This window comes from Cannabis sativa, chromosome 8 (genome assembly GCF_029168945.1).
Source record: "Cannabis sativa cultivar Pink pepper isolate KNU-18-1 chromosome 8, ASM2916894v1, whole genome shotgun sequence".
Lineage (NCBI taxonomy): Eukaryota > Viridiplantae > Streptophyta > Magnoliopsida > Rosales > Cannabaceae > Cannabis > Cannabis sativa.
Genome location: NC_083608.1, coordinates 48,460,702 through 48,484,711, shown reverse-complemented (window position 1 = coordinate 48,484,711; position 24,010 = coordinate 48,460,702). Strand labels below are relative to the sequence as shown.

Here is a 24,010-nt window from a genome sequence, read left to right as displayed (position 1 = left end):
GAATTAGATGAAAATAAGAGATACCCAGTAATCAAAATCAAGATCTAAGAATACCCAGATGGAGAAACAAACAATTATACACACAATATGTGAGAATCAGATTGAGCCAGATTCCAGTTCTTCCCCAAAACTAAAAACCTAGAGAGAGATACAAACACTTGAGACCAAAAACGAAAATGAAAGCAAAATATTAAGCTAAACAGAAAATGGGGTGAAGCACGTGTGGAAGGTGGATGAGTGGAAGCTTTTTCAATCGAAAATAGACGAGGAATAAAGCAAAATAAAATAAAAAATGGAAGATTTTTTGAAATTGGAAATTAATGTAGCTTTAACGTTTGTTAACCTACAAGACTTACAACGACCAGAAAGAGAGAAAGGTCAAGTCTTTGCACCGTTTGAGTAAGAGGGGTGTTTCAAGCTCCTACGTTAGACACTATCAAACCCAAATTCCATATATGTATTTTTTTTTTTTCAAGTAATTTGAAGTTTAATTTGCACAAATAATATTTAAGTTATTGTCACACACAACTTATATTTCAATTTTCAAAGCTTTTTTTTTAGTTTATTTTTTTTATTTAAACGTTTATATATTACAACTATGTTTTACCTAGAACTCGAACCTATGACATCCAAGACACACATCCTCCTATGGCCACTTAAGCTAGCCTCAAGTGTTTACTTATATTTCAAAGCTTAATTAGAATTTTTTTTCCTAATTTAAGGATTTTTGTCTAATTTCATTCAATTTTACTATTTTAGTGATTGTTTATGTACTAAACCATACCAGACTTTGATATCTAATAAATCATACTCATCGAACTTTGACATGTATTAAATCATCCCCCTGAACTTTCATCCATATTAGAATTTTTCTACTAAAATTGGACAAAAGTCCTTAAATTCATCAATCTTACTAGTTCAAGAAGCATTTTCAATAATCTTAAAAATTCAAGGGCATAATTTAATACATGTGAGACAAAAATACTAATTAGCCTATTTCAAAATGGTCGATTCGAAATAATATGTGCTGAGCTAGTCTGACACACATATTTACAACACATATCTATGATTAAGTTTGTTTAAGTAATCTTTAGTAATCAAGTTGAAATTGAGACTGATAGCATGGTCACGGTCCAAGTAATCTTTAGTAATTAACACATGACTTCTACTTTTGGTTTGATTGTTAATGATTGTAAAAGTTTATTTTCACGTTTAAATAATGTAAGTGTTCGTTTTATTAGACGATCAGCAAATCGAGCTGCTCACTTTGTTGCTAGGCGCTCTCGGTTTTTATCTGATTGTAGCATTTATAGGAATGATATTCCTACTAAGCTTCATGCTCTTTTGTATGATGAATGCTAAATTTCAATGAAGTTGATATTTCATTTTCAATAATAAAAAAAAAAGTTTGTTTTAGTGTCTTAAACAAAAAAGAAATGTTTGTTTAGTGTATAAAAATGTAAATGATCTTTTTGGGTTGTTATTGTTAAACGGGCCTTAAATGGGCCTTCGTCTGACCTATGTCCAGCCCAACCATCACTTCTCCTCCTTCTCCGCATACTGTTCGTCCTCCGCTACCGCCATTGATTTCAGGGGATGGTAGATTCCTGATTCTCGAATCTCCACTCACAAAGCTCTAATTTTTCAAGCGACACAGCGGTCTATCTCAAAAACCCAGAAAACACCATTTCCATTTCTTCATTCTGTTGAAAATGGGTGACAACAAAAGAAAACGTGGTCGAAAACCCAAATCTCCAGCAAACGATACCACTACTACCTTGGATTTTCAGTACAACAATCAAACCACATCTACCACCTCTTCTGCTGCCGTAAATGACGTTGTTTCAGTTCCTACTTCCGAAACCTCCGATCTCGGCGGTACCCAAGCATCGCGCCGTTCCCGTGGCCGACCAAGAAAGGGAGAAGAACAGGTCGAGAAGGAGAAACAAAGGTCGAGACACGTGGAGCAAAACGGCGAGGGAGCACACTCCATGGCCGTGGTGGCGGTGCCGTCGCTAACGGTACCGAAGTGGGAAAATGTTGTTAGGGTTGTTCCGTCGATGGACGCGGTGGTGAAGGTGTTCTGCGTACACACGGAGCCGAATTTCTCGTTGCCATGGCAGAGGAAGAGACAGTACAGCTCGAGTAGTAGTGGGTTCATCATTGGGGGAAGAAGGGTTTTGACCAATGCTCATTCTGTGGAGCATCATACTCAGGTTAAGCTCAAGAAACGTGGGTCTGATACCAAGTACTTGGCCACTGTGCTAGCTATTGGGACCGAATGTGATATTGGTATGTAAATTTTTGTTCTTTTTGGTTATACGGTCTATGGTTTTGAGTTTTTCTAGCATGAACTACTTAATTAGTAGCATTTTCCCTTACATACTTAGCTATTTGTGGTTGGAGCGTGATCATAATACAAGTTTAAGAAACTGTTCTATTACAACTATCAGAAATAGTAGGAGTATGATCAGAATACATGTTTAATACACTGTTTGATTGCAAAGATCAGAAATGGTAGGAGTGTGATCAGAATACATGTTTAATACACTGTTTGATTACAAAGACCAGAAATGGTTGGAGTATGATCAGAATACATGTTTAATACACTGGTTGATTGCAAAGATCAGAAATGGTAGGAGTGTGATCAGAATACACGTTAAAGAGATTGTTTGTTTACAAAAATCAGAAACAGATATCCTTTTTTAGCTTGGCATTATTGTTATTCAGCTAACTGAGTTTCTGGACTCTAGGATGTAGTTTATTATAGTACAACAATATCAAGAAACTGAGTAAATGGTTTGCTTTGATTTGACTTTTGAGAACAGGCCTCTTTTTTTTTCCTTTTGAGAAAGAAGGTAATGGAATGATGAATGAAGCCATGATTCATGTTTTTTACGTTCTATTTCATTTTGTTTTGCTTTCTTTCGTTCTTTTATTTTATTGGCTTATTTGAAGTTTCACTGTATTGTTAATTTGTTATGTATTCTTATTGAATCATTTCTTAATTTATCAGATTTGACATTAAGAGAAAAGACCTTTTACTGAACTTCTTCAGGTGCTTGTGACATGTTTCCAAATCTTATGCAAGTTAACAATCCTGTTATTCTTTATTTTCTTCCTTATTTTTTAAGTAGTTTAAACATTGTTTTTGGTTAATGGTTTGTTAAGTTTTCGTCATTCCATGTCATAGTTATTGAGATTATACTGAGTTTAGTAGGAAAGAAAAGTAATTTTGACCAAAACGTGTTATTACGATGGAAGTTATGAGTTAGTTCTGGTTGCCTTGTCTGTGAAAGGCATTAAATATGGTGTAAGTGAACATGCAAATTAAATAGCAATTATTCATGCAGTCAGTTATTCAATGCGAACTTAAAAATTAAAATCACTTAAAATGTAACTAAGAAGTTCCTTTCCAATTTGCTGATGCTTCAGCAATGCTGTCTGTGAGTGATGATGAGTTTTGGGAAGGTGTTTCACCATTGGAGTTTGGAGATCTCCCCGCGCTTCAAGATGCTGTGACAGTTGTGGGTTATCCTATTGGGGGTGATACAATCTCTGTGACAAGTGGAGTTGTATCACGTATGGAGATATTATCTTATGCTCATGGATCGACTGAGCTTTTGGGGTTGCAGGTGAAGCACTCAATATTTCATCTGTCCTTACAATATGCTGGGTTATCTTTTTTCTTCATTTCCTCATTTCACTTCATTTCTACAGATAGATGCTGCTATCAACTCTGGAAACTCGGGGGGGCCTGCATTCAATGACAAGGGAAACTGTGTCGGTATTGCATTTCAGTCACTAAAACATGAAGATGTAGAGAATATAGGCTATGTCATACCAACAACCGTCATTACACACTTTATTAAAGATTACGAGAGGAATGGTGCATATACAGGTAGTTTTGGTCTCTTGAGTTTACACCACCGTCTCCTATAAGGAAAATGTACATGACTATATTTACTCTTCTTATCAGGGTTTCCGATTCTTGGAGTTGAGTGGCAGAAGATGGAAAATCCTGATCTTCGCTCGTCGATTGGCATGGGACCTGATCAGAAGGGTGTCCGTATTAGAAGAATCGAGCCTACAGCTCCAGAATCTAATGTTCTGAAGCCTTCTGATGTAATTCTTAGTTTTGATGGGGTTGATATCGCTAATGATGGAACAGGTCAGATCTTATTCTTCTTAAGATTAGAGGATATTGAAGAAACTAATCCAACAAAACAATTTAAATAGTTTCCTAGTTTTGGATAACTTAATCCCACTGAAAAGCGGATAACTTTATCCTATCTAATCACCATCTCCATGTATATACACTATGAGTGTTTCCATAATAAGAAAGAAAAAATATTACAGTCGTGGCCAACTTATTTTCTTCTAATTCGTGATCAACTCATTCATTCTTCTGTGTTTTTCTCTAATATTTTTTAATCCAATTCTATCCAGCATGCCCATATTCTTAGGCATTAATTATTTTATTGAAAAAATTTCAGTTCCATTCAGACATGGTGAGCGCATAGGTTTCAGTTACTTGGTCTCTCAAAAATACACCGGTGATAGTGCTTTGGTGAAAGTTCTTCGTAACAAAAAGATACTAGAATTCAACATAAGGCTTGCAACTCACAAGCGACTCATCCCTGCTCACATTAAGGGCAAACCTCCTCCTTACTACATTATCGCTGGATTTGTATTCAGTGCTGTCTCAGTTCCATATCTGCGTTCTGAGGTTAGTCATTTACCTTTCATGCCTTCCCTTCTGTAGGTTTTGTAAGACAAGTATCTTCATATAGAGCTGTTAGAATTTTTGATTCCTTTGGGAGGTCCTCTTGAGACCCGAAATTTACTGTCTTACAGATGTGACGTGCTTTTTTTTTTTCTTATTCAAATGGGACCATACCTTATCCAAGAGGGGTAGCTCAAATGGTCAGGCATGTGGTATGCTCCCACACAAGGTCTGAGGTTCGAGTCCTTCTTGGGTACCTACATAGCAAATGTTATAGTTTTCTTAGTCCCCAAATATTGGCGAGTTAAGCGGGGATCCTAGTTTCTAAAAAAAATGGGACCATACCGTGTACATGAGTAGTCATTGATTATGTCTTTAGCGTCATTTGTGTAACAATTTACAAAAGAAAACAGTTGTTACTTTTCTTTACATTGGTGACAGTATATTCTCTTTTCCTCTTTTTGTGAATTATAAATCTTGATCTCCGGCAGTTCGCTGGTCTTTTTCAGTATGGAAAAGAATATGAATTTGATGCTCCAGTGAAACTATTGGACAAGCATTTACATGCTATGGCACAGTCTATTGACGAACAAGTTGTTGTTGTTTCTCAGGTTTCTCCCTCATCTTGTGCTTTCATTGTTTCTAGTTCATCCTGCTTTCACGACTCTCATTTGCTTACTGAATTTCTTCAGGTTCTTGTAGCAGACATTAATATTGGATACGAAGACATTGTTAATACACAGGTCAGTCTTTATTTATTATTGCTCACCCTTACTTTTTCTCATCCTTGTAGTTATTCTATTATTCTATTCACATTCACTCGTTAAAATCGTGACTCTGTCTCTTCAGATTCTTAAGTTCAATGGTAAGCCTGTTCGAAATCTTAAGACGTTAGCCAACATGGTGGAGAGCTGTAAAGATGAATACCTGAAGTTTGAGCTAGAATATGACCAGGTCCTTTCTCTGCCATTTTCTCTCTAGATAAAACCCTGTTGATGATCCGAGAGCGTTGTTTCTAACTTTTTCTCGGTGAAAACTGCTTCTCTGTGCAGATAGTTGTTCTGCAAACGAAAACAGCGAGGGAAGCAACTCTAGACATTCTTGCAACACATTGCATACCTTCGGCTATGTCAGACGATCTCAAGAAATGAGAGAAAGTTGAACTCTTTTGCCATCTGTTTCGGTTCTTTGCATGCTGCAGCAGCTACCCCACACGATTCTCTGATGCTTGCCAAAATTACTTTTTGCTCCTAGAGAGAGAGATAGACAGAATAGAGTTAAGAGGCTGTCGTTGCATGTAGCGCTTCGATACAAATTTGGGCAAGATGATAGGGGTTTTTTTTTCTTGCATGGTTTTTTGTAAAAAACCATATAGGCATTTTTACCCATGTTGAAGGGAGAAGAGGGATACATAACATTTGTTTTCATACGTGATATATTTTTACTATTACTTCTACATGAATGAGCTTTTAGTTTTGAGATTCAGACAGAACAAATTGATTTTATGTAATATCATCGTACCAAAATGTTTACTAGTGAGTAGTCAATGAAATTACAATGCTTGATGTCCTAATTAGAAATATTTAGCTGGAATTTATTCTGATTGGGTATCTATTATTGGTAAAGCAGTTATACTATTTATTTAATTAAAATGTGTGGGATCGGGGGTAAACATGTAAAATTTGATTCGGTCCTATGTTATTTGGAATTCAAATTTAAATAATTTTTTTTTTGGTATAATATTGTTTGTTGTAGTGGTAAATCTTTGGGTAAAGTTTAAGAATTTGAACCTAGCAATAAATTTAAAATATTAATTGTTTATTATTTGATATTTTGTTATAGTCAATTCTATAATTTTTATTAAATGTTGAATGGAGATAATATAATTAAGTATTGTTATTAAGTACTGTGATCTTGACTAACTCTCATAAATATTTACTGATTCGATATTAAATTGTAGTAATAATTTATAACATTAGAGTACTAAATATCATAAATGCCTTTAGTATTTCACTATAAAACTACATAATTAGCCCACTTAAATTTTATTTCTAATTTTACCCATGTATTAAATTGTAATGTAATGTCACTTCTTATAGTATTTGAGACTAGACCTTAATGTTTATCTTAATGTTCTTATGATCTTGTTATTCTTTTCGTTAAAAATCTAATGGCTTACATGATTGTTTTGTTTACTTGTAAAATGAGACGTGAAGTGAATTACGTTCACGTAATTATTATCATTATTATATGTAATTTCTAATCAAACGACAAGTCGTTGAGAAAGTGACATAAGACGATATGTCGTTTTCTTACCAACAAAAAGGAAGAAGCGTGTGCAATTCTTAAGATAGCTAATAGCTATGTAACAATTCTCTTTCCTCCACTCCACAATCCACACGTAACAAAGAATATATAAACATTTTGTAACCTGTTACTTTTCTACTTGCAATTTTACAATACACCATGTTATATATTACATATGTTACATATGATCATATATTATAAATTACATTTTTTTTAATGGAAATTTGATCTCTATTTTTTGTCAATTTTGTAACTTTGCAACAAAGGGGTCTTATCAATAGGTGGTGATTCAAGGCCCTCAACACGGTGATACTCTTCTATTTCTTCACTCACATCTTCTTCTTTAGCTTTTCCCCACATCACAGTATAAAACCCAATTGATATCATAGTTGCTCCAATTACACTGTTCATTCAAAAATCAAATACCATTAATAACCAAAAAATAAAAAAAAATGCATATTGATTCATATATTAAATAAATTATAATATTTTTGTTACCTTCCAAGATGAAGAGAATCCCCAAGAAAAATGAAAGTCATGGCAGCTGCAATTGCAATAGAGAGGGGCTTAAACATTGCCACGTAGACAGGTCCCTTCAAGTGCAATGCCCAAGTATGCACTGTATTATTCAAGAACGATCCAAAAACTCCCTATCCATATATAAAATACCATTGTTAATAACACAACACGATCTTAAAATTATCAAGTTTTATTTGTTAAAATTTTAAAAATTAACATGGATCTTTATTTTAATAGTTTTTTAGCAAAATCCGAAAAATTATTTTATCACAAAAATATTTTAGGGTAATGTAAGCAGTTACTTTATACTGTTTTTATTATATTTTTTTATATTTTGGAACAAATTTTATAAAAATTCATAAAATGTGTAATTTTTTTTATTTGAAAATTAAACTAAATAATTAATAATCTTACCGAACATAAAACAGAGGCTAATGCAATTCCAGGCTTAAGTTTCCAAGCATTGGAATCAGTCTCCATAAGCAAGCCCACAATTCCAGCAAATATGCTCACATATAGATTGTAGAAGAATACCACCGTCAATTCATTAGGGTACTCTTTCATAATCTGTGTCTGCATGTATTAGATTAGATATCTCATTAGATTATAGTATTTCCACTCAAAATATGTATCAAAATATTTCAAAAAATTCCGAGTAATTTCTAATGCAGAAAATAAAAATTACATATTTTATTGCACGCGTGACTTTTTTTTCTTATACGTACACTAAGTAACTTTTGGTGCATATTTTAAGTTAGCACATATTAAAATTATTATGAACATTTCACTAATGTGAATATATGGTATATATATACCTGAACAATGTACCAAAGTGGAACCAAAATGTATTCAGCTGTTAGAAGAAGGCCACCAATAACCCAATTGGAATTTGAGGAGTTTTGATCATGAAGTGTACTTGAGGATTGATTTTGATAACTATGAAGTGAAACATTAGTATATGGAGCTCTTATGATGGGTGGGCCTTGGTATAGAGTAGCCACAAATGCACCTCCAATTGAAACTATAGTGCCCAACATCTTAGCTTGACTGCTTGTGCTTTTCAAGGCTACTTTTTCCATTCTTTAAATTCAAAATAAAGAAATTAATATTCAAGGGTCGAATTAACAAACTCTAGTAGCCACAAAATATTTAAAAATAATAATAAAAGAAAAAGATTGTACGACAACTTTTTAGGCTAATTAAATATGTATATGTTGTACAACAACTCTATTGGCATTATCACTAAAATTGAACATTAGGATATTGCATAAGAAAAACAAATGTATTAAACTAAACAAGTATTTAAATAACTCTATTGGCATATTATAGTCAGGCATGTATAATGCTTTGCCAAGTCCATACAGCAATTTCATTTTTTAAAATCCGTACAGAAATACTATATATTGAATTTTTCTATGCCACAAATAAATTATTTTAGAAAATATGGTAGAATTTTAACAAATAATTATTCAAACTAGTGGATTAAATTATTTTATATTTGTTTAATTAAAACCATTTTTTTAATAGCTTTAAATTTTAATTAAATATTTACATAAATAATAAGTCAAAGATAATATTTAGTAACACTTTATACCAAAATTTACATTAAAAATAGTCTAAGTGGTTATTGCTTATTTTCAATAACATAATAATAATAATAATAACCACTATATATATTTTTAACAAAATAACCACTATATTTATATAACAATGGAATAATTACAACCCCATTTGACTATGTAACGCATCTAAACCATGTATTGAGAATTTGAGATAGAAAGTCGATTGTGACTACTTGTTAGAATAGATAGAGATACCTTCTTCTTTTTTTTTTTTTTTTATTACGAAACATTTTCCATTTAAATAAATGGTTTATAATTTATAAAATGTTGATCTTTTATTTTATTTTATTTTTTAATAAAATGTTGATATTTTATTACAACAAAAAGTTTGAATAAAGTGCAAGAGTGTGCGTGTGCCGTGCACGCGACGTTTGGATGACCTTAAATGGGGATAGTAATTATTATAGGAAAAACTCGTCACAACTCACAATTCGCTCCCCTTCCACTATAATATAAATAAATAATTTGTCAAAAAAAAAAAAAATATATATATATATATAAATAAATAAGTAAATAAATAGTGGGCCAATTTGCTTAGCTCACTCATAGATTTTTTTATGATTTTTTTTTTTTTTACATTTTAACATTTTACATGCAAAGTGGATTAGGTGTACAAAGCAATAGGCCTATGAAATTCTGATTAAACTTATCTGTCAATTTACCGTAGCAAGAAAATGCTTCTGTTTTAATGAAATGACACATGCTCTCCTACGTTAAATTCAAAGCGATGACTCTTTCTTTGAGTAAATATATAATACCTATTTTCTTATATATTAAACTTACTTTCAATGTGTAAATAATATAAGAAGAGAAAGTTAAAAAACAGAGCATAAAGGATATATAGTGTTTGGTCCACTTGAGGAAGTAAAGAATAATAATACACTAAAATGGTTGGAAGAAATAAAAGGAAAAAAAAAAGGTACCTGAAAATGATGGCAAGAATGAAAGTGAAAGCTGGCACAAGATTACTAATGGCTGAAGCAAGAGTGGGAGAACTGTAATTGATGCCTGTAAATCCCATTATCTGAGATGAAGACCTATTCCATTAAATTAAATTACCCATCATCAATAATAGTAATAATAATTGAAAAACAATTTGATGGGTTAATTTTAATTGATTAGAAAAATAGGAAAAGAAAAAAACTGTAGTGTACCCAATTAAGCCAAGAAGAAGAATTTTCATCATTATGGGGAAAGTGAGTGGGGGTAGTACTCTTGATCTGTAAACAAATTAATTTAATGATGAAGATTGAATTAGTATTAAGTAAACAATTAATAATGAAATTAGTTAGTTAAATTAGTTATTACCTTGTGGAAATGAAAGGAGCAGGAAGAAGAACAAGAGCAGCTACAGCATAAGCATAAACGACAAAAACATGGTAACTCATTCCTCGTAAAGTTGCAGCTTTGAACAGAGTGTTTAGTCCAACGTTAATGCATTCCATTGTTACCATAGCCGAGAACGGCAACACATCCCGGTAACAGTATCTTTCACCCACCATCTTTCTATCTCTCTCTCTCTGCCCTCTCCTCTCCTCTCCTCTGTTCTGTTCACTTGTATAAGAAACAGAGCTTGAGAGAGAGAGAGAGTTGTCTGTATAAATATTTATATAAAAAACTAAGCCTATAACTATATGGTAAACAATAATGGAAATTTGTAAACCCCAGGGTTATTTTGGTAAATTTATGTTTTTTTTTATTTTTTTTATTTTTTATAATTGTGTAGTTTATATATATTTAGAATCTTTTATACATTTTTAGAAAATTAGAAATAATTTATTAACTATTTACTTAATACATGTATAAGAAAAAATAAATTTTATTTTTAATATTATAAATTATTTAATTTTTTTTTAAATTTATAAATAATTTTAAATAACAATAATATATACTATCATAAAAAAAATTAAACTAAATTTTTTTTTTTACATGCAAAAACATATATAAAGGGTCTAACGAAACATACTTTTAGTGAAATCTTAGCCAAATAATAATATTATTATTGGACTTTAGTAGTGTCTAACACTTTATATTGAAAAAAAAATATTAAACACTTGTCTTTTAATATTTTTCTAATAATAATAATAATAATAAAGCTTATTAATTAGTGGGTGGAACTATTAAGGAGAGAGTGACAGAGATAGGAAGATGTGTCAGCTGATAAAGGGCCCTTTCTCTCGTGGTTTTTATTGATGAAAATGAAGAATAGAAATACTTTGTTTGTGCCTGGTTTGGAGGTTATTTATTTGGTTAATGAGAGTGTGTGTTATTATTGGGGACAAAATACTATTTAATATAGTGTGAAAAGGATCTCAATTGGTTTATTATAATATTTATATATATAGCTTCTTCTTCAGTTATATGTTTATGATAGTTAATTAATTAATAGTAATTATGTGTGATGTAGCTGAGATGGTTTTCGTTATATTTTATTTATGTATTTTATATAATAACCAATATGTAACAAAGGGAAAGTGTACAATTATTGGTGCAACGACATAATAATATGTAGTTTCGAAATGATATGAGTGAAACATCCTTTTCACTTGACGAGACAACACCTTTTTCCTTTTTTTGGCATATTGATTATCTTGGGTCTGAATGGCCAGTTCTGGCTTTTTATATAAATATGGGCTTCGATTGTATGGGCCTTAGTTTCAGCCCAAATAGAACTGCTTACATTGTCTTTAGAACACTCACATCCCATCGGTTAAAATAGCTCAAAAAAGTAAAAAATAGAGAAATACTATTAAAAATAAGTTTTATCAACTAAAATAGTTTAAAATTTTAGATTATAAATAATACATTTTTCTAGTATTAAAGCACGATTCACATTGTTATGCTGGATAAAAAGAATAAGGGAAGCTCTAATAAAAATAATATTAGAAAAGAAAAATATTTCGAAAATGAACTCGTTCTTCATGTTCTTTAAAACTTTTTTTATGGGAAAAATAGTTAAATGTTATCAGTCATCTTCTTGAAATAACCAAATAACTATACTGTTTTCTCCGTATATTTTCTTTTTTTTTTAAAAAAAAAAAATCCCACACAATTAATTTTTTTTAATGAAAAAAACCATAATATTTGTAAAATTGTACCTTGAAAACCTTAAAATGAAAATTCAATGTTTTTATATGATAAAAACAAGGATTCAAACGCTTAATAGGAGTCCCTTTGTATATGTCAAATCAATTTAACCCCACTCATTTATCCAAAGTGGTTGTTTGATAAGATAAAAGAAAATAAAATAAAATTGGTCGATCTTGATAACTAGTAATGACTCAATAATGACAACCAAATATAGAGAACATTATTTGCATAAGGTTTTGGATCTTTATCAATCCATTATAAAGTCAATGTACATAATAATGATCAATCATTATTTGGCTTTGTAACAAAGGGGTCTTCTTTCCACTAGATGAAGAGGCTCCCAACTTACCATAATTCTTTTCCTTAGCTTTTTCCCATCACACAACATAAAACCCAAGTCACAATATTGTTGCTCCAAACACACAAAAACAAAAACAAAAAGAAAATTGAATGTACCTCCGAAGATGGAGACCATCTCTAAAGAATATGAAACTTGCAGCAGTAGCAATAACAATGACTAATGGCTTGAAAATTGAGATATAAAGAGGCCCTTTTGAAGGCAAGCAACAAGAGACAATAGAGGCTATGAAGACTGGGCCTGGAAATGTCTAAAAATAATAAGAAAGCATTTTCAGTTAGACATATCACAAACACCTTGTAAAATATAGCCTAATGATGTGTTCATGATAACTTACAGAGTATATAACTGTGATTAATTTAATATCAGGTTTCAGTGTTCAATCACTAAACTCCCCTTTTTACCATAAAGCTTATAGGTACAGTAAAAATGGTCACACCAAGGCAGTACATGAAGGCCACTATAAGCTCAGTAGGGTATATTTTCAGGATCTGTGCCTATAAAGAGAAAATTCCAATTTTATAATAATGTATTAATGTTCATAACTTTTTCTCTCTTTGAAATAATTGAGTTGAGAAGGAACTCTGTAGCAACTAAAAAACCACCTAAAGCCCAATTTGACAGTGGTTTTTGTAGATCAAGGGAATGAGATTGTAATACTGATTTTACTGGTGCAGATTGAGATGATACAATTGTTGGGCCCTTGTTGAGAACTGAGAAGAAGAAGAAGAATAGTTTGTAAGGGTTATTTTTCCCTTGTGAAGTTCATACATATAAATATATACCCAATAAGTGAAAGGAGGATTAGTTTGTAAATAATAGTCCACTTAAATAAAGGGGTGATCTTCTGCAAAAGTTAAACCAAAATAATGTAAATATGTTAGTTTTGATTGAATGAAGTTATGGTATGTTAAAAATGTTTATTACCTTGAGAAAAATAAGCAAAGTGGGAAGAGAAGAAGGGTGCCCAAAGAATAAGAATAGGCCATGAAAACAAAGAAGGCGAAGCCTTTCAAAGTAGCTGATTTATACAGAATATGTAGACCAACCATACTACACTCAGCTGCAGCCATAGCTGCAAATGGCACAACTTCTTCCTTAGATTTCCAATCTCCCATTTTTAGTTTATGTCAATTTATATTTAATTTTTAGCACATCATTTTTCTCACCTACTTTTCAAATAAACTCCACATAAAATTTTAATAATGTGGAAAAAAAATGTACTACCAAATCACCAAAAATATTGAAAATTAAGTTCTCATTCCCCATCCTCTACTATTATTTACTAGTGTTCTCTTTTTTATTAATTATTATATATGATGCCACATGCATATTTTATTTGTTAACTTAATTTAGAAAAGAAAAAACAAAAAATGTGACAACAGAATCTACCATAATCTAATACATATTGTTATTATTATATATAAATACATATTGTTATTATTATATATAAATACATATTTATATATTGAACTCTCAACTCCTCAACAAAGGGGTCTTATTTTCAGTTGAAGTTTCCAAGTCTTTTGAGGCACAATCTTTACTGGTTTCCTCTTTTGCTTTTCCCCAAACCACAGCATACAACCCAAATAACAGTATTGTTGCTCCAATTACACTACAAAACATTTATGTTACAAAATAAGCAAATTAGCAGTATAATTAGAGTTAGCTGGTTCCTTTGGTCTAATAATATTAATAGGTACTAATTCTAATTAAGCTTCAAAAGAAAGAAATGAAAAAAAGTGTAGTACCTCCCAATATAGAGAGCATCACCAAGGAAAATAACACCCATAACAGCTGCAATAACAATTGAAAATGGCTTGAAGATTGAGACATAGACTGGCCCTTTCAAGAGCAAACCCCATGTATGAACTGCTGCACTGAAGCTTGGGCCTAAGAATCCCTGAAATGAAACATAAATTACATCTTTTCTTTTCTAGACAAAATATAAATCAAATCCCTCTACTAGTGTTTTTTAGACCACGTGCCAATTATAAGGATCTTATATCTCATTCTTTCTTAACTAGGTTATCGCAGGGCCGGCCCTAAGCATAGGAGGCTAGGCCCGTACTTAGGGCTCACACTTTTCAAAGTGTATGACAAATATTTACAGTTTGATTGGTTAGGGTGTATGACACATTACACAATAGTACGTGTTTGAGTCCTATGACACTCTTATTCGTCATCATTGGTATGTATCTCGAAGGTTCCCATCTTATCAAGGATGACACCACAACAACAAACTAGCTTCCTAAAAGGTCAAGTATAAACCCTTCTATGAAAGGCTGTGTTAGAATTCGAACCCTTGACCCTAAAAAATAAGATGCCAACAAAAACATCCCTATCACTACACTAAATAACTCGTGGTGGTCCGCTCTAATAATGTTATGAGGTGGGAAAAGAAAGAGAGTTTTTTTAGTACTTACATAGAGTATAATGGTAACTAATGCTTTGTCAGTCCTCAATGTCCAATCATTTATGTCTGTTCCTACTATGAAGCTTACAACAGCTCCAACAATTGCTGTGCATAAGGAGTATAGGACCACCACTGTTAGCTCAGCTGGGTATTCTTTAATGAGTTGGGTCTGCAACAACATGTTTAATTTAAACAAAAACACTCTGTATTTTTCTTATGAGCTGTAGTTGAAAGTGAGTTACCTGAAGAATGTACCAAATTGAGACTAGTACACAGAAGGCAACAAGTAAAAGACCACCAAGAACCCAATTGGGTTGTGATGTTCTCAGAGAATAGTCAAATACTGAAAAAGGTGTTTCTTTAGATGGAGAAGAGAATATTTTGGTTCCCTTGTAGAGAATTGCTATTAAAGCTCCTGATATTGAAAGTAAAGTTCCTATGGTTTTAGCTATAGTGCTTGATCTTCTAAAGTCCAGAGTTTCCATCCTTTAAGTGAGTCATAACACATTATTATATATACTCATAGAAGAACAAAACATAATAATTTCAATAAAGGAAGAAACTTTAAGGATTAGAACCTGAAAATGACAGCCAATACAAAAGTGAAAGCTGGAGAAAGGTTGCTCATAGCTGTAGCAAGAGTTGGAGAACTATATTCTATACCTTTGAATATACACATATTCCCTCCAAACCTGTTTTGCCAGAAAATATCACCAAAAAGAAAAGTCTTCACACATAGAGATTTGTCAAGTGAAAATGGATTTCATTCATACCCTATAACTGAAAGCAGGACAATTCTGTAGAAAATGGAAGTTGTGAATGGTGGAAGTCCTCCTCTTCTGCATATATATAATGATATAGACAATTTTTCAACATGGTTGAACTTGAAAGTTTATGTTAACTAAGTAAAATGCTAGAAAATTAAGAAGAAAAAAGGAAAGAATACCTTGGAAAGATGAAGAGAAGGGGTAACAGAGTAATTGAGCCAAAAGCATAAGAATATGTAACAAAAACAAAGTAGCTCAATCCTTTGGTAGAGGCTGCTTTGTATAAGGTATTTAAGCCCACATTAATGCATTCCATTGCAGCCATGGCTATGAATGGTATAACTTGTTTCTTACAATCCCAAATCTGAGCTGCCATTGTTTTGTGTGCTCCCTCTTCTCAACTATACTCAAATCAAACTATGCACCTTTTCATTTGTTCTAGGATCTGTAACAACATCAATCAATCATTAATAGTATTTGTTTTTTCTTCATTAAGAATAATAAAGTATTGAGTGTACAATGTGGGTTGTTGGCAGGTCATCATCCATAATACCATATGGGTCAACTTGGTTTGTTTCAAGCATTATTAATAAATGTAATTTCACTTTCATAGAACCACGTAGGGTCCAATCCAATCTACCATTTGCTGCTCATACAATTTGATTCAACTTGTTCATACCTTTTTACTATGTGATTTTTTTTTTTGGAGAAATTTCGGATCCACTAATTAAATCAACTTGTTCGCATCTTTTAACATATAATTGCTTTTTTTTTTTTTAGTAAATTCAGATTCACTAATTAACTTAACTTGTTCTAACTTTTTTACCATATATAATTCACTTTTTTTGTTAATATATAGATAGATATATTTTTTCGATTTTTTTTTAGAAATTTGTTATATTAGTTTTTAATTTTTAAGCGTTTCAATCTCTATTTTTTTTTTTCTTTCTTGTGAATACATTTTCTTGTTTAAGTTTAAATGGTAAAGCTCATAATATGAACTAAAAATGAGAAGAAACATATTAACATGATCAATTTATCATAAAATTTAGTGTTTTAAGATGAAATTTTATGTTTTATAATTACCAATTTATCAATTAATTTAATTGATTACAAAATAATAATATTGGTAACGAAATAAATATTTCGTTGCTAATGCATTCTGTAACTGCAAAATAAAATTAAAAAATAAACAGTGTATAAAAATAAAAATACATAAAGTTTTTGTACGTGTATTAATAATTCTTGTAAATTATTAAGAGTTCACGAGATCACGTGTTAAGATAAAATAATTTATTAGATAAACCTCAAAAATGTAAAATAATTGACTTACACATAAATTCATTAGAAGGTATGTAAAATTCAATTATGTCTTCTCAGCTTGGACATTTGCATTTGCCTAGTCCATATAACCAGGCTAACTAATGGGCTTACCTAAAATTAGCAACATTAATAGAGTAAACTGTAAACCTCCCCATCCCGAACTCAAGCATGTTTTTTTCTCTTAAGACCAGTAATTCTCAGTGTGTATATATATATATACACACTACACAACCCAAGAAGACCAGTTTGATTGTCGAGATTTTTTTGGGGAAGTTGTCCCCTCATGTGACTAATAATTAATTCTTTAGCCAAAAAGACCAGAGGCTATTTAATTAATGAGGAGTGCTAAGGAGACTCTCTATCCCACTCTCTTTTGCACTCTCTCTTTGATGTAATGACAAATGTCAAATTTTGAGTAAGGTTTGTTTTTGTTTAATATTTAGTTATGATATTCTAATATTATTACAATTATGCCATTCTAACTAAATTATTTTATAATGACTAGTTATTTATTATAATCTAATTACTTTATTAATTTTTTATTTTTACTTAATTACAAGTAAAAAGATATATATTTGGAAGAAAAAAATAATCACAATTAAAAAATTAAAAAAGTACAATACAAATTATACATAGATTAATTGTAAGTTTTTTTTAAAGTTAAAAGTATAATAAGTTTAATGTATACAAAAGTTAATACTATTAAAAAAAAATCAATGACTTAAAATTATTATTATTATTAATCTTTTTGTACTATTTTTTTATTTTATTTTATTAGTTCTTTTTATTATACAATACTAGTTTTTTTTGGGGGGATTCAACACTCTATTTTTAAGTTGTTTTTTATTTTTTTTATACAAGTGAAGATTTACTCCACTTGTAATATAATATTTTTCAAATATTTTTTTAATTATTTTCTTTATTTAATATAGCATGATGTTCAATAAATTAATATATTATTGTTCAAAAAAATTAATATACTAGGTCATAGATGTATTTTTTTTAGAAAAAAAAAGTCAATGATGGAAAAAAAAATTATAGTAGCTCAATTTAATTTGCTTTACTTTTTACAGTAAAATATATTTATAGATAAATGTTTGAACTATTATTTAGCTTATATATATACTTATTTTTATTATACATCAGGATGAGTACACAACAGTGTATGCGTCTATTCTATTAGTAGATATATATATATGCAATACTTTATATGAAAAAAAAATACACGTAAATACCACAAAAAGAAAAAGTATTTAATTACATATATAAATATATTTGATGGTTTATTGGTGTATTTATATTGATAAATAATATAACTATAATAATCATAAAAAAAAATTATTACCCTTTATAAAAAAAAAAATTTAAGTTGTATTAATTTTTATATTGCGTAATTTCTTAAAAAAAAAAAAACTTACAATTTTTATATAAATATTAATTGTTATTTTTTTTATTTTAAAATATATGTAAATGTTTTTTTTTTATTTTTATTCTTAATGTAGTTAATTCTTTTATAAAGAAAAGTTAGTAGAATAATTATATTAAAAGTACTAATGGCACAATTGTAATAACATTAAAATAACATAACTAATTATTAAGTAAAAATAACTATTGCTGAATATATGACATTTGTCATCACATTAAAAGGAGAGTGCAAAAGAGAGTGGGATAGAGAGTTCCCTTAGCACTTCTCTTAATTAATTAGCCCAAAAATATAAACCATCTTTATTCTTAATTTGTTTTAAAATTTAACTAGAAACCTTGAATACATGATCAGAAAACAATAAAAGATTGAGCCTCTTCCTTTACAAAAGTAACTCATTATTGAACATTAATAATATTGCAATATATCATTTATATATTAATTGATAACCACAAAAGGGGATAAGGCAATTACCGTCCACACACATTGACTATATATCTCTCCCACAACATATATATAAGAAGTCTTTTAATTAGTCCTTAATTAGCAATACAGACTTTAACTGATAAAACAAGCTTGTAATAATAATCACTTTAATTATAGTGAGATCTCTTATATATAATGATGATCATATATATATATATAAATAATACTAAATTCTCTCTTGGAGATTTGGCTGCATAGGCTGGACACGGAAGGCTAAAGGCATATGGGCATTATTGTAGTCCCTCAAATTCAGCCTCTGATCATGATGATGATGATGATTATGATACCCATGATCCCCTACTACTTCCATCTTTTGGTGCTGCATATATATACATACATACACAATCCATTCATTAATTACAAAAATGTAAGTTTAACAAGAGAAATTAACTCCAACTATTGCCCCTGAGTTGGAGTGGTGTTTCTTCATAAGGCCAAAAAATTGCAATACTCAAATACTAAAAGACACCTTAAGACTTTAAGCAACACAAAAGATGACATACTGTTACATATTTTAATTTAATAAATAATATATGTCACATTTAAAGTGAGTAAAAGCAGTGCCCATATTAAATTGACAAATAATAAGAGACGGATCAGTAGTCTTATCAAATATATAATCTATTTGCTCATAGTATATGTTGTTCAGCTATACACGTTTGTTTTCCTTAATTTATTATAAATATATCAAAATCAAGTGTTATTTCTTCAGTGCTGACAATTGACATGACTAACTCATCATTATCGTTATATATATATATATCTCTATGCATGTGTGCAGCAGACAAGCATGCATCTATCGTATAAGAAAACAGGTACCATATATATAAATATATATATATATTGATTTTCTGAGCAAAAATAAATAGAAATTAAATATTATTATAAGAAAACTAATAATAAGATAGAGCAAACCATGATATGATTGATGAACATACCAGCTCGCAAATGAGGCGCTTATGCTCTTCCTCTTTAGCTTCCAGCTATAACCACCATAACACACATTTATATATATATATATATATATATGATATATTTATAAGAATTATTTATGTAACTCAAGGAATTGTGAAATGAAAAACTCACTAATTTGTGTCACTTACATTTTGCCTAAGAATGTTAACTAACTCCGACTGTACTCATATGTAACAAAGAGCAGAAAACACACAAAAAAAAATGTGTTAGCCATATTCGATATGTATATAGATTAATTTATAGCAGTATAATTATTTAAATTTTTAAATTTGTAAGTGACAAAACTTAATATTTATAAAATTGTAATTTTTTTTTAATTTCGTTAGTATAAATTCTACATCATTAGTTAACGGAATTTATATACTAACAAAATTAAAGAAAAATTATAATTTAAAATAGCTATGGTAAAAATAATATTAAACTTATACCCTAATTTATATGTATAGAGTACAATCCAAATTTATAAAGATTGATTAAGGGGAGCTTTTTATTAGTTAACTTGCCTTTCTGGCACGAACACTTATAAGACCATTCTCAAGTGCCTCCTCAATAGGTATCAGTTCATAGTGGTTCAGATTGATATCCTGTCCATTCAGGTGCCTATATATAATATAATATTGGGATCATGAATATAAATGTAAATTAATTAAGCTATTAGCTACTAAGAAATAAATAAATTATTTATTTGTGGAATTAATAATATATAGTGAAAGATATAAATATATACCTCAGCTCTATCACCATGTTCTCATTTTCTTTTTTGACCATTTCAATTTCATTGTGCAGGTTCTGCATATACGTACGTGTTTAATTAATTAATAATTACCAAAAGAAATTAATCAATATTACTATATTTATTTATGTGATTATTTATTGATATTATACACCATCTACTCTATAAGTATCCTCATTAAGATCATATAAAGATATACATTGATCCGAAGTAATGATTGATAATCCTAACCAAATATAATATAAAAAAGTTTTCTCCTTAATTAATTAATTTCTGCATTTTTCTGGCTTTGTTCTTTTCTTCAGCGTTTTCTTGTATTTTTTAAAGAAAACAAATTTAACTATTAATTTAGTGATGTGTCTGTGTAATAGTAAAATTAATATTATATATAATAATCACAACCCTTTCTCTGAAATTTTGCAATAAAAAGGGAAGAGGGACAGAATAATATATTTTATAATATATATATATATATATATATATATGTGCTAGATCTGTTATTAATTAAATAATAATAAGAATATAAAATAGCCGCACCTTCTTTTTGTAGATCTGTTCTTAGAAACCATACTTGATGTTTCTTAACATCTTTATGGAAAATAATTAACACTCATATATTCTTTTTCCATTAAATCAAACAAAATACCAACAAATAAAAAAACAATAATCACAAATATATATATATATTAATTACCTCATGCTTAGCAGGCCATAACTTCTCTTTGGAGTGTTTGTGATATTCCTCACATATGGTACTCAACCTTAATTCAAAAACACACAAAACAAAATTCACTTATTATAAATAAAAAAAAATACAATTTTTATTTTATTTATTTTCTTATTAAATCTAAAAAGAAAAAAAGCTTATTACGAATTATCAGGACTACACATGGCATCCATTTTGCCAGATCCAGAAACGATGATGAGTGAGACTTTAACATCACAAAGAATAGCAATCTCCTTAGCCTTCTTGAAAATTCCAGCTTTTCTCTTAGCATAAGTCACTGCTCTATTACTTGTATTCTCTATTTTCTTAATCTCAATCTTACCCCTTCCCATATTTATTATTATTATTATTATTATTATTATTATTTGATATATATCAACAACAATCTTCTTCTTCTTCTTCTCTCTTCTAGGGTAGAATATATAGAAAGAGAGAGAGGAAGATGAATAATAATTTAAAGAGAAATAAGGGAAGATAAGGGTTTTCCTAGAAGGGTTAGAGGCTCATTTACTTTCTTAGTGCACAGAAAAGAAGTGTTTCTTTATGTATGTTAATAATGACATATCTAAAAATTATATTACAGCATTTAGTAGGTACTAGCTATGTTTAACATCTTTTATAAGTGATGTTTTACGATTGGTTAGCGATCTTGAAAATTAATTTTTCAAATTATATAAGACCTAATATTTAATTATACCAATAGCAATATGATATCGAAAAAAAACGCTAAACACCAATAATGCTTTTTAGTAATTGTGTTTTTTTTTTTTGGATGACTTTGGGTATTTCTTAGTTTCTTTTCTTATAAGACAGTTTTAATTACTTAATGGGTTTTTTAGGGTTTCATGAACAACCTAGGGCAAAAGTGTGTTTGATACGTAATTATTGATATAATTAATTATATTGCATGCCGTACGTGTAGTTTTCCTAAATGAGTAGTAAATAGTAATGGTAATAATAATATATAATAGCTTTAAGAGGATAAGTGAATAGTTACTTTAACCTCTGACAAAACCTTTACTTTCATTTTACTGGTACCTGCGGTGGTTCTCGCCAATTCCCAGAATTTTTTATGTTAATAAACAAGAGAAAAATAATATAGGATTAATTTTTCGAAACTGTATAGAAAATAATCATTTAACATTTAGGCCATGTTTGGTAGGAAAATAATACAATGAGATGGATTTGGTTTGCAATTTTGCATGTTGTACGTTCGTGAGGTTTAATTTAATAATAAATTAGGCATTGAAGTTCGAAATTGTCTTGTCAAGGATTGGAGTGATCATATAGTAAATTGAACCATCTTTATATTTAAATCCTAACCGTCAAATATATCTAGCAAGCAAGCAAGCAAGCATGATCTGATCAATTATAATGAATGAACTGAAGGCTAGTACATTTATATAGCTTAATTGGTCCCATAATGGCACTACTGCAAAAACAAGCTTGTAACTGTAGTTGTTATTTTGAGAAGTATCGGTATATGTGGATCTACGTGGTGTTCAAACATCACATCTATGTTTACATTTAATTTTAAGAAATACCTACACTGAAATTTTCTCAAATTTCACTTTAAGGCTGGTAATTCTTATATTCGATACAACACGACACAATTTCATTAAGATGGCATTTAAATGTTATTTCAGATCATGTTAATCTTACTCATAATTGCTACAGATTTTTATTTAGTTTAGGTTCCGTTAGGTCACACTTTTGTTTTTGAAAAACAAAAATGCGTTCGGTAATTACTTTTACTTTTTAATTTTAAAAAACAAAAAATAAAAGTGTATTCTGTAAAATTCATTTTTATATTTTGATTTTATTTACGTCGGGTCTAAGTTTGGAGGTCGAATTCGAGTTCAGGTCAGAAGTCGGGTTCAGCGCCAGAGCCATGGAGGGATTTGGGTCCGTGTTTGATCGAAGTTTAAAATATTAATTAAGGAAAAAAAACTATTTAAAAAAATATTGAAAGTAATTTTTTTTTTTTAAAAAAAAAATTTGATTCTCAATTCAAAAATTGAAAAGTAAAAACAATTTTGTAAAAACAGTTTTATAAAACATGTTTTTGAAAAATATTTTCACTTTTTCAATTTTAAAAACAGAAAATTAATTATAAAAGTGTTACCAAACGCCACCTTAGTCTAAAAATTTCTATACATTTGTAAACAAACTTATCTAAGAATTTAAGTGATTTCTAAATTAGATTAAGTCTAGGATATATTAATTATGTTGTACTCTAAAAATATATAGATGTACTTAGATAAAATTCTTTTTAGTAAAAGAAGAATCGAGAAGAAATAATTCTAATTTCTAACTATAAAATGTAAAGGGTGAACAACTATAAATATCCCATCAAAAATTCCAAATAGTGTAACTAACATCCAAACTATCAATAAAACCTACTACTTTCTCATACAATCATCTATAATCCATATATCCACCTATTCTAAACTAATTGTAATTTGTGTTAACGCACAATTTTTGTCAATTAAATAATAGTCAATTTATTCCTCAAATAAAAATATGTGGTCTATCAAA

At 29.7% G+C, this 24,010-nt stretch overlaps 4 protein-coding genes across 5 annotated transcripts; 1 reads left to right on the top strand and 3 right to left on the bottom strand.

Annotated features, from left to right (window-relative positions):
* The first annotated feature begins 927 nt into the window (after positions 1-927).
* Positions 928-6,306, top strand: LOC115700541 (protease Do-like 9). 2 transcript variants are annotated; one of them, XM_030628101.2, is made up of 10 exons: positions 928-1,083; positions 1,418-2,292; positions 3,436-3,635; positions 3,721-3,901; positions 3,980-4,171; positions 4,497-4,729; positions 5,236-5,337; positions 5,419-5,469; positions 5,576-5,680; positions 5,779-6,306. In XM_030628101.2, exons 2-10 carry the CDS (start codon positions 1,713-1,715, stop codon positions 5,875-5,877), a joined length of 1,743 nt encoding a protein of 580 aa, XP_030483961.2. In that variant the 5' UTR covers positions 928-1,083; positions 1,418-1,712; the 3' UTR covers positions 5,878-6,306. The 2 variants fall into 2 exon arrangements, with proteins under 2 accessions (XP_030483961.2, XP_060958164.1); XM_061102181.1 differs by lacking the exon at positions 928-1,083 and having other exon boundaries at positions 1,490-2,292; positions 5,218-5,337.
* Positions 6,307-7,527: 1,221 nt separating this feature from the next.
* LOC115700361 (WAT1-related protein At3g28050) lies at positions 7,528-10,797 on the bottom strand. The gene is made up of 6 exons (XM_030627925.2): positions 10,483-10,797; positions 10,329-10,394; positions 10,098-10,211; positions 8,368-8,632; positions 7,967-8,125; positions 7,528-7,683 (listed from the first exon to the last, which is right to left on the bottom strand). Exons 1-6 carry the CDS (start codon positions 10,674-10,676, stop codon positions 7,528-7,530), a joined length of 954 nt encoding a protein of 317 aa, XP_030483785.2. The 5' UTR covers positions 10,677-10,797.
* Positions 10,798-13,998: 3,201 nt separating this feature from the next.
* Positions 13,999-16,277, bottom strand: LOC115699527 (WAT1-related protein At5g40230). Its single transcript, XM_030626987.2, has 7 exons — positions 15,985-16,277; positions 15,812-15,877; positions 15,617-15,730; positions 15,281-15,524; positions 15,049-15,207; positions 14,374-14,525; positions 13,999-14,237 (listed from the first exon to the last, which is right to left on the bottom strand). The coding sequence occupies exons 1-7, from the start codon at positions 16,179-16,181 to the stop codon at positions 14,099-14,101; spliced, it is 1,071 nt and encodes a 356-aa protein (XP_030482847.1). The 5' UTR covers positions 16,182-16,277; the 3' UTR covers positions 13,999-14,098.
* A 2,686-nt stretch (positions 16,278-18,963) lies between these two features.
* Positions 18,964-22,009, bottom strand: LOC115699531 (floral homeotic protein PMADS 2). The gene is made up of 7 exons (XM_030626995.2): positions 21,617-22,009; positions 21,440-21,506; positions 20,740-20,801; positions 20,516-20,612; positions 20,141-20,170; positions 19,976-20,020; positions 18,964-19,356 (listed from the first exon to the last, which is right to left on the bottom strand). The coding sequence occupies exons 1-7, from the start codon at positions 21,802-21,804 to the stop codon at positions 19,204-19,206; spliced, it is 642 nt and encodes a 213-aa protein (XP_030482855.1). The 5' UTR covers positions 21,805-22,009; the 3' UTR covers positions 18,964-19,203.
* Between the last annotated feature and the right edge of the window lie 2,001 nt (positions 22,010-24,010).